The 16,152-nt window shown below is 38.7% G+C and overlaps 1 protein-coding gene across 1 annotated transcript in view; it reads left to right on the top strand.

The window, feature by feature from the left end:
• Nucleotides 1-16,152, top strand: part of LOC142158710 (cadherin-9-like) — a 188,200-nt gene that overhangs the window by 161,810 nt on the left and 10,238 nt on the right. The window contains exons 10-11 of the mRNA XM_075212932.1: nt 9,174-9,291; nt 9,388-9,639. Of these exons, the coding sequence (XP_075069033.1) occupies nt 9,174-9,291; nt 9,388-9,639 (370 nt within the window). The remainder of the gene's footprint in view (nt 1-9,173; nt 9,292-9,387; nt 9,640-16,152) is intronic.

The raw sequence follows: 16,152 nt of genomic DNA, 5'->3' as shown, positions 1-16,152 counted from the left end.
ATGCATATATTGTCAGACTGTAGAAATATAGAGTGATGGGTGACTGTGCTTCCCAAGGAGATTTGGCTGGTGGCTATGGATTTGGGAAATGTGAAGGGGAGGGAGTTCAAACCCTCCTGCATAAATTTAATAAAATAAAACAAAAGACTTCCAAGGCGCCTGAGATTATGTCTAAGTGAGAAATTTGAATGTATCATCTCAGACTGACAAAACCAGTAATTTTGCAGGTAAGGCTGGGTACACACTACAGAAAAAATCATCCCACACTATACACATTTTACGAAATTTATCTTCAGATCTGTGTTTTTTTAATCTGTCATAACCATCGGCTGAAAAGATTGTGACTCTGCACATGCCATACAGTGTGTTGGAGTTCCTCTGTGTGATTATGGACTTGTACAGTGTTTGATAGTAAAATGTGGCTGTTTATTCAAAATAGCAAATACAGGATGTCAGACTAATGTGCAGCACATGGTTCTGACAATTATACACAATAATATCAATAGATAAAGACAATAACAAGTCCTCAGCTTGATAATAGTTCGAAAAGGCAGTCATATAAAGTTTACTCTTATCCGATTCGGTGGATTCCCTGATTAATGACAAGTGCTAGATAATGGTCCAAAAAACCGTCATGCAAAATCATTCCTATCCGATTGGGTGGATTCCCTCATTTTCCCTGATTTCTGTATGCCTACATCCAGCTACCAGCTGCTACTGCTGACTATTTGATTAAGGAGGACATATTTCCGAACATTGTTGACAATACTTTCATTTTCTGTTACCACGAGTGTACACATCAGGTACAAAAGAGACAATAATTTTTGGAACCACCTTCCAAAATAGAAACTCTTCCAGATATTACTCACACCAACATGGTTTTAAGAAATAGGCATTTATGGAAATTTGGATGAGAGACTGGTTTACATTAGTTTATTGACCACTGAAAACTGCATTTTGAAGCTAGCAGCTAATTTTACTGAACATTTTGCTGTAACATGATATTTTGTTTATACTTATGTGATTACACTGTATCTATATTTACTTTGCAACTTACAGATATTTATCTATTGTTGCTTACATCAGTGCACCAATATCTTTTCTTGATTTTATCTGTAATCTTTGCTTAAATACAACTGTTTACCTGCAAAAAAACTGTTACATTCAAATTTCTCTCTTAAACATAATCTCATGTGCCTTGGAAGTCTTTTGTTTTGTTTTGTTAAGACTGTAGATCTATGTTTCCCCCTTTGTGTGTGTACTCACTTAATATATGAGGGGCACACACTTTTCTGATATGAAGGTTGATGTTCTTTATACTTATGTATGTAATTCCTGTTGTTTGCACTTCTACATTAAGCCCATCTGGAACCCGATTAATGCACGGAAGATCTTGAGGTCACTAGGAACTCAGATAGACAGCGGTACCACAACAATCCTAGTGTATTGCCATTTTTTATTATAAACCAATTAAAAAGTAAGCATATTTGCACTTGTAATAAAACACTCTTTAAAACATGTATATACAAGTTATCAGAATAACAGAAATAGATGCTGCAAGTCTTCCTACATGCTTTTAGATGTTATTTTATTGGAGGAAAAGAAAGTGAAACAGCATGTAATTTGTCAGCTCTTTCCTATGTGTTTCAGCAGCTCCATGGTCTTTTTCTTGCTATATACAGGTGTGATGTCAGCCTTTTTAGGTAATTAAGGCATTCAAAGTTTTATTAAGCTGACTACTATTTTAACATTTATATTGTTAAATAATATTAAAATCATTATCTATTTCAATGCACAGGATCTTTAAGTGTCATTAAAAATGGTATTGGGTAGGGTTGTCCTTTTCCTATGCTCACCTTTACACTAATAATGGAACTTCTAGCTGCTATAATTTGTTAGAATCCTTATATATCAGGTATTAAAATGGGATACAGTAAAATAAGATTTCTTTAAATGCAAACAATATCCTAAAAAGTGTGCTTGTTAGCAGTAGCATCCCCAACACCAATAATACACCTACTGGAACTTGGCTAGGAGAGAATAGAAAAGGCTTTTTCTATTGTACCAGATGCTATGCATGCAGGACGAGCAATTCAAGGGATACCAAGCAAGTAGGTACCTTCACCTCACACACCACTGGTGTTACGCATACCATTAGAGATAAAATCACTTGTGACAGCAAAGGGGTGATTTATCTGCTGGAGTGCCCGTGCGGCAAGCAGTATATAGGGCGAACGGCGAGGGACTTACATTCGCGCATTAGTGAACACCAGAGGAACATCAAAAAATTGTTTGAGGCACATAGTGTATCAAACCACTTTGCACTGTGTCACAACAAAAACCCCTCACTGCTCTAGTTTGTAGGGATCTCTATAGTGAAAAAAACCATGGAGGGGAGGGTATTTTATCCGCTGTATGTCTCGGGAAGAGAGCAAATGGATTTACACACTGAAAACATTGACCCCCTATGGTTTAAATATTGACTTTAAACTCAATAGTTTCCTTTGAACCCTCTTTATTAACCTCCTTGTTCTCTGTGGCTTACAACATCTCCACAGAATATATACTCACTCTGTGTATATTTGCATTATCTTTACAATATCTTGGGTGTACCATTCTTTGCAGACTTTTGCATATACATTTATATATTTTTTTATTATCAAGTATTTACTTTGCAGTAGCTGTTTATTTCCAGGATTTCATTTCTAGTCTCCCTTCGATGTATTACTCCACTCTGCTTGGTTTTCACTTGACTGTACATTGATTGTTTGTTTTAGATTCACACATCTGGGCCAATTTGGTTTCCAGCCTATCAGCCAACAACTGTAGGAACTCTGTGACTATAAAAGGGCAGTATGGACACTGATCCTTTAATTATCCCTGAGGAAGCCTGTCTTTCAGGCAAAACGCGTTGGTTATTGCCTAAAATCGGATATTGCCTATCATCTATTTTACACATCATTTCCATCTCCAGCCGTTTTTACGCTCATTCATTCTTATCCATTTAGCCGCAAAGCCGGCTGGAAGAAAGCAGCAGCCAGTGAAAAGGACCCGCATGCGCTACCACGCGGAGATTGCTAGTGTTTATTTTCATCTGGACACAGGGCGGACGAGGCATAGGAAGCAGCATGAGAAGTCTCGCTTTACAACTGGATCCCCGGGAGCGGGGTAAGTAACTTTTCATCAGGTAATTCTTCCGGAGCCAGCCCTTCTTTGTCCTATTTGGAAATACTGAGCGCACAGAAGGACTCATATGTGGTGATATTACACATTGTTTTTATTGCTTTTTTCTTTTCTTCATGCATGAAGTATATAGCAGGGTTGGAGAGAGACCCTGTGGTTTGTTTTCATTTTTGTTTTTTCTGGTGACACTTGGGAGATATCCTGGACTATGTTTCAAATATATATATTTTTACACATCTTTTGCCGATCCAAGTTTGACCCGTTGTGAAGTTGGGTCACCATGGTCTGTTACAACCAATCCCTATAATGTGAGATACTTTAGACTTATGTGGACCTGATACACCCTCTATTCAATCTCTACCCTCTATATCATCAATTTCTAATAGGTGGATTGTTTTTGAGGTATTACCCAGTAGTTTATTTATCTATATTGTTACAGTACATTGTTTCATGTTGGGCATCAGTTTGGATTACATAGACTGGTGTTCTAATACACTCTTTTTGTTAAGACTTATACATTTATGTTTTTTCCTTTCTGCATTGTGCACTCTACCATAATCCTGGCGCCTGGGGGCTCCATAGATTTATCTCTGGTGCATTGTATCCAAACAATATCCTGTTATCTATCTCTAATTACACTGATTTGGATCTCTCTCAAACTTTGAAGTTAACCCTGACAAAATAGAAACGTTAGACTTTTTCCTACCCCATACAAGCAAAAAATAATTGGAAATTTATTTTGAGTTTATATGACAGCTAAATAAATTTAAATACTTAGGAATATATCTTACAAAAAACTTGGATTCCCCCTTTAAAGCAAATTAATCCCCTTCTATTTCCTCCATCAAAACTAACCTTGCTATCTGGAACAAATTATTTATTTCCTGGATTAGCCTGATTACACCAATCAAAATGAATATCCTCTCTAGAATACTGTATTTGTTCCAAATGCTGCCATTTAATGGTCTCTCTTCAGTAAATGGTCATTTTGTTTTTATAAGCGGATAAGAAGCCATGGCATAGGCAAACCTATACTTCAGCATCCGGGTAAACTGGTGTTTTAGGTGTTCTCATCTCTAAAAAATATTATTATGCTGCTAGACTGGAAAAGTGTATTCAGTTGCACTCTTCCCCAGAGTCCCAAGTCTGGGTGGACATGGAGTTAACTCTCCTTCCATCTTTAACTACAACAGAAACTCTCAGGACTCCTCATAGCAGCTGCCCTCCAGAAACCCACACCTACTCTGTGATTAGTCTGTCTATTGCTGTTTGAACATGATGTAACAGGATCTATTATTAGCTTCTGTTCCTTTCCCTCTTATTCCCTCCCAGTCTTACCCCTGCTATGATTTCCCTCTGATAAAAAACTGGCATCATATTTCTCAATGACCTTCCTAGACTGTTGATATTCCCCACATTTCGTCAACAACAGTGCAGTTATGATCTCCCTAATTTTGCTCTTCACCTGTACTTTTACTAGACCTCTTACACTAGAATATCTGCTAGACCATTAGCTACTTTCAAATACCATTGCCACTCATCTAGCTGCCTCATATCTTCATTATATAACTCTACTGAGTCTTGGAAATTTACACATAAATGGAAGAGGCCTCAGAGTCTGATATTTGGGATGGAGAAGCCAAGTCTTCAATCAGTGTTCGCATTAAAGAAAATGGTTATAAACTCTAAAACCGATTCCCCAAAATCTCACCCCAGTGCTAGATGGGTTTTCAAGAATCATTATTTTATGTTTCGGTTTTGCGCAGATGGTATCAATTGTATACCTGTAAAATCGGGTCACTATTGAGGAATCATAAAACAGATGTCTGTCTCCAAGGAATAGTTAAAAATGAAAAACTGTAGATTTTCAGATTATGCTCTCAAATCATCATTTTAATCTTAGACCCTTTCAAGATTGGATGAGATAACATAGTGGTTTTCAAGCTGTATCCTTGGTTCCATTAGAAGTGTTCACGGCAACTAGAGGAACTTATCTGCTGTTACTCAATCTGTCCGGACAGATTGAGTAACAGCAGATAAGTTTGCAGATTTGGTGGGCACCATAGCTAGTCCTCTTGGATGCAGACACTTGATGAAGCATGAACGGCAGAAGCACGTAAGTGAATGAGTATGCAGTCTTATATCTCTTCAGGTGAGTCTCATTATTAAGGACAGATTGACGTACATTATTTATTGACGATTTAGCTTCAGAGGGAGTGTGTTGACAATAGCTGATACCCATTCTTGAGTTTTTCGCTATTTGGTCCGGAATATTTACACTGAAACCTGGATGTTTATATGACCACCTGTATTGACTGTTTTTTTATGGAGGATTATATGAGTATGGACAATAAGCACCTCATAATTTGTTTCTAAATGAATGGAAGCTATAACTAAACAGACTTTATTTTTTTTACAACTATTAATAGTATTATTGTGGTATGATAAATCTTACACTAACAGTAGATGCACTGTGGTTTGATCTCCCAGAGTTTTATGAGTATTGCTGCTATTTTGATATTCCAATCAACATTGCAATCTTTTATGAGACAAGTGTATGTGGGTGGATTATATGTTTTTATATTCAATATTGTTTAGATATCTGTGTAATAAAAAATGTTGGAGACATAAATTTTTTCTTGTTGTTATGTATTAGAGGGGTGACACTCCCTTTTGTGAACAGCTGCACCTGGTATTTTTGAAGAATATTTACCCCTAAATGATTTGTACAGTACTTATAATCTAGCGCCTAAGATCAATTTTGTGTGTTTTTGGAATGTTTCAGTTTTGTCCCTTTTTTTTGTTTCCTCCCTATAAGAAATAGGCATTATATTTTGCTATTTAATTATTTTTGTTTATTGTATATTTTAGTTTTTCATTTGTTATGCTGTAAATATTTCTACTAGTAGCAGTTTATTGTATACCCATCCTCTGCGAAGGACTCAAATATGATTATCTCTTCTTGTTTGTTGCCTTTAATAATGTTATTTCTTTAAAAAATATCACATCCCGGCAGTTTATGTAATTATTTTATACCTGAGAAGTGATATCTAAATCATATATTGTACATTTGGATGATATACTGATACTTTACTAGGTTTCTAAATGACTTCATTTCAAGCTTTGAAAGCTTGCCATTTTATAAGCCTTTTAATGTTCATGCAGTATACCTTAATACTACATTAACCGTTTGAATATTGATCTGTTGCATTCATTTTATTTGCTGAATTATAGTGTTATATGTATATAGTGGGCCTGAGTCGTTAAGGAGAGCAAAGCATAAAAAGGAGTAACTTTGTACCTTGGTAAAACCATGTTGCATTGGAGGGGGAGATACATTTAAAATGTGGGACAGATTTATAGTTGGGTTAGGGCTTGTCCTAAATCAACTTCAAATTTCAGCGAAAAAATAAAGTTATCAAGTATTTGTGTGCAAGCAGCTAGCATTTTCCTTATGTGTACACTAATAAACTAATTTGCACCCCTTGAATTGTAATGAGGTTTGGCAGGAGCAAACTTACTCCTTTTTTTTACTTTGCTCTTCTTTATGGGATGGCGGTGAAAGACAAATTATGTGATATATTCAGTGCTTGCGCTTCCACTAGGTGAATCAAGGTTGTCGGTTAAGGTGTCATTTTCTGATTTAAAACGATACACAGTAATAAATTTAGAATAAAAAACAAAGCTTCTATATATTAACAGATAAAGAATTGTGCAGACAAAATATTGTTAATATTGTTTTCAGGGGAAATTGTGCTTTATTTGAAAAAGGTGCAAGGGGGCCAGCATTTTTGGGCAGGTTTGTAAATGATTAAAAAAATCTTTCTTTTTCAGCTACATTCGCAAAATTAATTTACCTTATCTAATATATTACAAATTTTATTTTAAGATTAATGTTTGCCTGTATACTAAGGGGTAGATTTAAAAAACCTTCTGAAAAGGAAAAAGTGGAGGTGTTGCCCATAGCAACCAATCAGTTTCTAGCTATCATTTTTTATTATGTAAGAGAAAAATGATCTATTAGCTTGTTTCATGACAGGAGCTCCGCAGGAGCAGTTCAGTTCATTTCATGCTATTTTTTTTCCGTATTGATAATCTCAGATCAAGAAAAGAAGATGATAGGTAATTTTTTTTATCAATATGCACTACAGAAGAAAGGGGCCACAATTGCTTAATATATTTTGAAGGAGGCACCAATATTTATTATATTTAAAAGGTGAAACTGTCATGTTATCAAGGCATTAGGGCGATAGCACACTTGGTAACCCTGGTATCTAGGAGATCAGGGTCAGATCATACAGGTAAAGGTAGAGAGATGATGCAATTATATCTTTATTGCAGAAGAAAGTAAGTTAACTGTAAAAAAAACCTAATATTAACGAAGAACAACTAAAACAACACCCAAGTGAATAGCAAGCTTCAAACATCATCCAACAGCATCCCAGCACCCTTAACCGCTATAAAAGAAGTAGCTATTTTTTTTGGGCCAGGCCAAGCTGTACAAAACCATCCTTAGGCCAAGTTGCAGTTTCTCTAGTGGTCCTGATGCAGTTGCCGTAACAGATGTCAGGAAGGTACACTAGTATGCTTAGAGTACCACAGTACTCAGCCAATCTGATTAATTTAAGGACGCACTGTATATGAGCCGCTATTAAAGTCTATGAGAACATTAGTCTAGACAATTTGTGAAAATGGTACTCCGGACTAAGCTGTAGTTTCAGAAGTTGTCCTGACAAAGTTCCACTTTAACAATGGTACATCAGCAAACAAAAAGTGCATAATATTAGGCCAAGCTGTAGTGTCCTATACTTTCAATGTTACAGCTGAGTTTAATACAGTGATGGGGTTTGCCAGAGCAACGTGGCCTTCGGGTGCGCTGGATCCCTCCAAAGTTGACATTCGGCCAAGCAGTTATTTCAAGATCTCTTGGTCAAGCTGTTTAGCCCTATAGGATGCAAGTATAAGCCTGCGTCAAGTTGTTAGTCCCTTAGACTGCAATGGTAACTGCCGGCCAAGCGGCTGCTGCAATCTTCTAGACTTGCTGGTCCTGGACGCTTGGCTAAAGGTTTCTACAGAGGTGGTAGGGACCAGAACCTCAGTCACCCTACTCCAGTAGGCACTCAAGGTGAATAGATCCATGAGTAGCACCCAATGGTGCAGAGTTAGGTGTGCTGAGACGCGGCATTGCCACTTTAAAAATAGTGATATAGAGGTGGCAATTGAAAATGACGTAAAAACATGCTGCCGTTGTTAATGCTGATCGTGATTTTTTTTTCATACTATCGGGGACTTGTTGTGTCATTAATAAGGTGAGTCAGCACTTATTAGCAGTCACCCAAGTCAGTTTTGTTCTTTTTGGTTCGTGGTAGTCACTGTCGGTGTTATCAGCCCCGTTAAAGAGACTACCACCGGTATGAAACTCTATTGCTGTATTTTACAGTGATTGAATTGTGAGAGGTTTGACAGGGGAAGGCTGTGCTGTTGAATAAGTATTATGCAATCCCTCTTCTGGTAATAATACGTTACACATGATAAGATAGCTAAAACTTCAGTTTAAAAACTTTCCCCACCGATTTCAATTTTTCCATACTGATCTATTAAATACATTGCTCAGACTTTACATTAGGAGAGTGGAGAAGCTACTCAAAGAGAATAAAATAAGTCAATTTAAACAAAAAGCATAAGCATAAAACTACTCAGGATACTATTATTCCCATGGAAATATTTAATGTCAGTGGCATATCTTTCTAAATTCGTAAATATAAAATACCCGTTCACGTTAAGAACACAATGTTATCAATATGCAGCTGATTATTTGTATAAGATGGTTATAGAATCCAATCAAATTTTAAATTCATATTGTAAAGTATCTTACTACCTAACTGTAAATGTAACTCAAGTGTATTCTTTCTTATACTGTACAGTATTATTACAAAGATGATAGCTTAATTTTGCAACATACTTCTCTTAAACTGTTTCTTTGTTTACAGCTTATTCAAACAATAAGTGCTGTAGACAAAGATGAACCTCCTCGGGGACATACATTTTTCTTTGAGTTGGTGCCAGAATTTTCTATCAATCCAAACTTTACAGTTCTAGACAACAAGGGTAAATAAAACATACTTTGTATGTGTTTTTCAGTACACTTTTGTTGTTTGCCTCGTGAGCCCAACTTTTTAATGTGTTCTTTCTTTTAAATTTCAGACAACACAGCAAGTATTTTAACAAAAAGAAACAGATACAATCGGCATAAAATAAGTACATATACATTGCCAATAATGATTTTTGACAATGATTATCCAGTTCAAAGCAGTACTGAAACATTGACTATACAAGTATGCACCTGTGACAACAAAGGAAATGTGCATTCATGCAGTGCAGAGGCTTTCTTACTTCCAGCTGGACTGAGTACTGGTGCATTAGTTGCGATTTTACTTTGCATCATCATACTTCTTAGTAAGTCATTTTTCTATTATCTTGTAATATTTAAAATAATATTTGAAGAGAATATATTTTGCAATTTTATTTATTTACAAATTCCATCTCATTTAATTATCCTCGTTTAAACCTGTGCAATGACATTATCAGCCCCAGATTTCAACATTTTCCCTCTTTGCTCTACTGCCTGCACCAACCTCCACTGATACAGACCTTTGTGTTCTCATATGAGGATACCAGAGTAATGAATAGCTCTGTTCGCCCTGCCGGCCAGTGGGTCTGCCCATAGATCAGCCCTTTCATCATCCCTGGCATCATTAGTACCTCAACAAAAGTGCTCTATGGAACATGCCCTTTCTTATGTGGTAACAGTTACTAGGAGCCTTGTTAATGCCACCTCCACCTTTTGCAACTTTTATTGGAGTCATCACCATACCCATCATCATCATGCTCCAGGTTCTACTCTAATATGTGGCTACTTGGCATTGCCTTTGTATCTGTGGGCTTATATGTTATTCTTCATTGTTCGCACACTGCCCCAAGGCCTTTCTTGTTCAGCCCTCAATGGGACTACTCAGCACATCTTGCTATGTCTTTCTCTGGTCTGTTACAGTTCTCCACTTGGCACTCACTTCCAGCAATATCATGTGACTCTGCTAGATAGTGGTATAACAGTGTAGTGAACCCTGTGTGTTATATGCTAATTTATTGCAACACTTAGAAGAGTCCCGTCTGGATCTGTATCCGGTTATATGGAGACGCCTGATAGTGAAGTGGTTTAGGAACATCTAGCTTCATCTATATAGATGACCATTATTATGTGTACCAGATGTGAATGTCAATCAGACATATCTGTATATTGGTCCCAGAATTTAGAAGAAGCACTAAATCTGCAAGTGCTCTGGCCAGACATGCAAAGAGATGAATGTTACGGCTAGCGGCTATTGACAAAAGCTTCCTGAACAGGTGACAGAGGTTTATGCCTATAGCAGCCGCCATTCCCATAGAGCTTGTTGCATTCACAGGTATTTGGATGCCCCAGGTCTTAACTCTTAGTGTAGTGGAAGCTTATATACAATACTGAAGTAGATAGATAGGCAGCCAAATCATTTCCGGGGTCTGGGGTCCGTAGCAAGCAGAAAAATCGGAGACAGGATAAAGGGTCAGGGCTGGCAGCAAGCAGGAATATCCAAATAACAAAGCCAAATGTCAGGGTAATCAGAGTACAAGCAGGGTCCAGAAACAAGCCAGGGATCACAACAGGAATCAATCAACAAACAGACAGAGTATCCACATGATAAGGAGCAGGTCAGCAACTAAGAGTCTCAATGCTTTAACCGGCAGGGAGACAAAGCCATCCCTGCCTTAAATACTAGAAGGAATTAATCAACAAACATGATGCCAGAGGATGCATTTAGTCCCAGGAGGTAAATGATTAATTAATTTATTCAGACACCTATTTGTGCACTCAACCGCTGTCCCCTCCTGTTGGGATGAAACACGTAGGAAGTGATGTCCCGGTCGTCATAGTAATGGCCAGTTTGTGGCCAGCATGTAAATAATGACCCACTGTGGCTTGGGCACCGTGTAACAACTAGAAAGAGAAGAAACAGAGATAATGTAGTATTTACTATAACCAATGTAAGTGATGTCACCAACTAATAAAGTATTCTCTGTATTGGTTCTTGATGTTGCTGTGCACCTGGATCATCCTATTTTCCCGAAAAGGGAAGAGACATAAAACACATATGATGTAATATTTTTGCATAATCTCATCTAACCCCAGTGTGCTGGTTTTGGTTTTGGATCCTTATTTTTTCTCTAAAATCCCTATTTTTTTGCTAAAATTACTTACATTATTGTTAACCTCAATAAAACTAATTTCAAGTCATTTGCAGTCAATTTCGACCACCTCATAGGTCACAATATTATTTAATAGACTTTCAAACAAAGACTGCAGTGACCTGGCTGGATGATAAGCGACAGAGCAATGACACAAACACACAGCAGTTCATAGTACATCTAGGAAACATTGCCAACAGCAGTGGCAGAAAAGAAAAGTGGTGCAAAATGGAACTGTCCTTGGGCCCTCACACCCACTTTTATGTAAGATATTGAAAAGGACATGTACAGTTTAACAAAGCAAGCAGTCCAGTGACAACCAGTGCCACTTTTGTGGCTGATGTGATTGTTTTTTTTGGGCCCCCACAAAACAATGGGCTTAAGGCACCTAAGCAAACAATGCTGTTAATGAACTCTACTGTGGTAAGTCATGCACCAGTGGGAACAGTTCTTGCCAGTGATAAGAAGAAGGCCATTGTCATGCCTAGGCATAAGACCAAAAAATCCACCTTTATGTGTGGAATTATTTTTACACAAACCCTGACAACTGTTGTCTAGCCATTTGTAGCAGTGTAAAGCCACAGTTAGTAGAGGTAGGGACCTTAACTATCTACGAACCTCATCCATGCTATGCCATTTGAGGTGAGCTCATGGAAAGCTTTTGTGAAATTCAGAAACTTATGCTAAAAAATAACAACAAGCAGTCCATCATCAGCTAACTCCCTTCTCCCAGCTAGATCCCAGCAGCTGCAATCCACACCTCCAACAACTTCATCATCAATATCCTCACAAGTGATCGAAGTTAGTCCTGCATCCAAGTTTCTAAAGCGAGATGACTCCTCCCCTATTCAGGACTACTCAGAAGAATCCTTGAGAATTAGTATCACGGCTGCTGCTCCTGCCGCTGGGGGCGGATCTTCAACCCAGAAGCAGACCAAGAAGAAGACTACTAGCAGTTTACAACAATTGACTGTTAAACAATCCTTTGCAAGAGGAAGCAAGTATGAATGCTGTCACCAAGTCACAAAGCGGATCACAGGTGTCATGGCGACTATGCTAGTACTAGATCTGCGTCAAATATCCACTATTAATGCAGCTGGTTTAAGATAGTTACTTGAGGTCTCGTGTCCCGGTTACCACATTCCATCACAACACCATTTTTTTTTTTAAATCAGGTAAAATTTTATTGCATTTTTTTATCTTTTCTTTACATTCTAAACAACAAAAAGCCCATAACATTAGTCTAAATCCCCAACTATAACCCACACAGTGTTACAGGTATTGTCAAGTATTCATACAAAATAGGATCAAAAAAAAAGAAAAAGCATTGACATTCAGATTTTCAAGCCAAGGTATACGCATCTTACACAATTTCAAGATACAATGAAATAATAGTACAGTTTTGATAATGCAAAATATAATCGTTGACCTTAATAACATAATAATAGGCGGCTGGATGTCTGCCCCGAGCATTACATTAGGAGAGCTCCACCTCCCTCAATCCTTCCGTGACATATGAGGATATCCTCCACCTATACCATATTCTTTTATACTTATCCACTAGGTTCCTGCTGGTGTACATGAACCTTTCATGGCCGACTGTATCGTTAACAAGGTCAATCCAGCTACTCAAAGTCGGACCTTCAGGTGCCATCCATTTCCTAGCTATCACCACCTTTGCCAACATAAGTAACGTGTTGATAAGCAATCTGATAAGTCTACAGGTTTTTTGTTCAAGCCTAAATCGAATATACAGAGTTTTGGAGTCAAGGCCATATACCGGCGACTGCTGCAAAACATACAGAAACTTTGGTTGAATTATCATTTTGACCAGATTAATTCTACCTGTGACCGACAATGGCAGCTGCTTCCATACCCCAATCTGGCTCTTAAATCTGAGGCTGGACATTACGCTGGATATATTGACCCATATCACTAGAAATCCAGATACCAAGATATTTAAATACCGGGGTCCATTTAAGAGGAGTCTGCAAAACTTGACCTGTAGGGCACGTACCCTTAATCGGAGTTACACTGGATTTATCCCAATTAATCAAAAGCCCCGAGTACCTACCGAACACCGATACCACACGAAGTAAGATTGGCAACGATTTATCAGGATATGACAAAAAAAGCAGAATATCATCTGCGTAAAGGGCAATCTTGTCCGTCCTGCAGCCCATCCTCAATCCAGTAATATCTGACTGCATTCTAACCCCACGTGCCAATGGCTCTATGGCCAGGGCAAACAGAGTGGGGGACAGAGGGCACCCCTGTCTGGTACCTCTGCCCATAACAAACTGACGAGACACGAAGCCATTTACACAGACTCTAGCTGTAGGGCAAGAGTACAACAGTTGAACCCACTGAATAAAAACCGGTCCAAACCCGAATTTCAACAGCACCGCCCACAAGTACCTCCACTCTACAGAGTCAAAGGCCCTAGCAGCATCTAAGGACACCACCACCGCCTCCTCCTCCGCAGGGTGGGGCAGCTGCAGATGACAAAAAAGCCTACGCAAATTTATAGCCGTAGATTTTCCCGGCATAAAACCAGTTTGGTCAGGATGCACTATCTCACTAAACACCTGGTTCAAACGTGTCGCCAAAATTTTGGCCAAAATCTTACTATCCGTTGCCAGTAACGATATCGGTCTGTATGACTCTGGAAACAAGGGATCCTTTCCCATTTTAGGGATAAGGACTATAAGGGCTTCAGACATAGATGGAGATACACACCCCTGATCTATAAAGCTTGTAAACATGTCTTTCAAGCGAGGCACAAAGAATCCCAGATGCTTCTTATACAACTCTATGGGTATCCCATCTATGCCCAGAGCCCTGCCATTTGGAAACGAGGATATCGCAGCTACAATCTCCTCATCAGTAATTGACAGGTCCAAACTTTCTCTACCATCTGCGCTCAATTCAGATAAGGAAACAGCCGCTAAATACGTGTCCAAATCAAAGTCTGAGTACTCAGCTCTTGACGCATAAGCAGCTTTGAAATGCACATAAAAAACATCACTGATCTCTTCAGTCAAGGTATGCACAACACCCAAAGTATCTGTAATCCCCGCCACTACAACCGCCGCCCTTTCTGACCTAGCTAAATAAGCTAAAAACCTACCACACGTATCCACTTCAAAGTATTGAGTATGCTTAGCAAATAGCAACTTACGCCTTGATTTATTTAACAAGTAATCCGACCATTCTCTCTGTACCACTAACCAAGCCATCCTATCAGAAGCCACACGAGAAGAGAGATATACCTCCTCCAACTGCACAACCTCTTTTTCCAATCTATCACCTCTCAACCTAGACTCTCTTTTGAAACAGTTAATACTTCTTATTAAGGAACCTCTTAAAAAAGCCTTAAATGAATCCCAGACGAGAGGCAGGGCTGCCGTGTCCACATTGGTAACAAAGTACTCTTCCCATTGGGATTCTAAAGTATTTCCATCCTGCAATAATGTCAACCAAAAGGGGTTAAGCCTCCAAAATGCTTGACCGTGAGAAACATTAAGTTTAACTGTTAATACCAATGGAGAATGATCTGAAATCCCCCTTGGTAAATATGCAACATCGGAGACAGCCGGCAGTAACTCCTTTCATACAAGTCCTAAGTCAATTCGAGAAAAAGCATTATACGAAGTGGAATAACAGGAGAAACAGACCTCTACCGGATGCCTCAGATGCCATACATCCACCAAACCCATCTCTTCCACCAAATCAGCAAACTTCGATTTTTTGGCATGTGTAGTATCTCCCACCTCCCTCCACCTATCAACATTAGAATCCATCACATTATTGAAATCCCCACAGCAAATCACTGGAGTATCAGGAGAGAGAGAAATAAAATCACTGCACTTTTTTAGGACCTCACCACTATAAGGGGGGGGGAACATAAACCAACAGTAAGTTTATACCCTTAGAATTAAAAATGCCCCTCACAGAAACATATCTACCTAATGGGTCCAACTCCACCATTTCCAAAATCAAATTTACTTTCTTACGTATAAGGAGAGATACCCCTCTAGAATGACCCATTTGAGTAGCATGATATGCCCACCCAACCCACGGTTTCTTAAGGGCCAACACTTTACCTACCACTAAATGGGTTTCAGTTAAACATTTAACATCTGCCTCATACTTTTTCAATTGGGATATGACCAAAGACCGTTTAATTTTATCATTTAGACCACGAACATTTCAATTCAGGATTTTAATAGACCCCCTATTCATCTTCCCAGTCGCCATAACACAAGGGAATACACATGAGACATTTCCGCATAAACGTCAACCCCCTCCAGCCCAGGCAGACACCCAGCCACCAGTCAACCACATTAGCATATAGCAAAATAGTCAATCTCATCATCCGAAAGTATTTGCATAAAGATAAAGTACCACGCCTGTCACTGCATTGAAAAAACCTACCCCTCCCTAACCTATTCAAACAACCCCCTTCCCCATATATCCACCCCCAACTTAGACATACCTGGATCCCCTTGTAACTATCCCACATCCCCCTAAACAGCGCACACACCTATCTCCACGCACTTATTGAAATACCCGTATGCACCGAAAAAAGGAGAGGGAGACCGTGACCCTTTAAGCAAGGGAAGCTCCCCAGCCCACAAATTCACCCCTAGTACTCCTCTAACCCTCCATACCCAACCCATCCATTAG

Source organism: Mixophyes fleayi, chromosome 5, assembly GCF_038048845.1.
Source record: "Mixophyes fleayi isolate aMixFle1 chromosome 5, aMixFle1.hap1, whole genome shotgun sequence".
Classification (NCBI taxonomy): domain Eukaryota; kingdom Metazoa; phylum Chordata; class Amphibia; order Anura; family Limnodynastidae; genus Mixophyes; species Mixophyes fleayi.
This window is presented reverse-complemented; position numbering and strand designations above follow the sequence as displayed.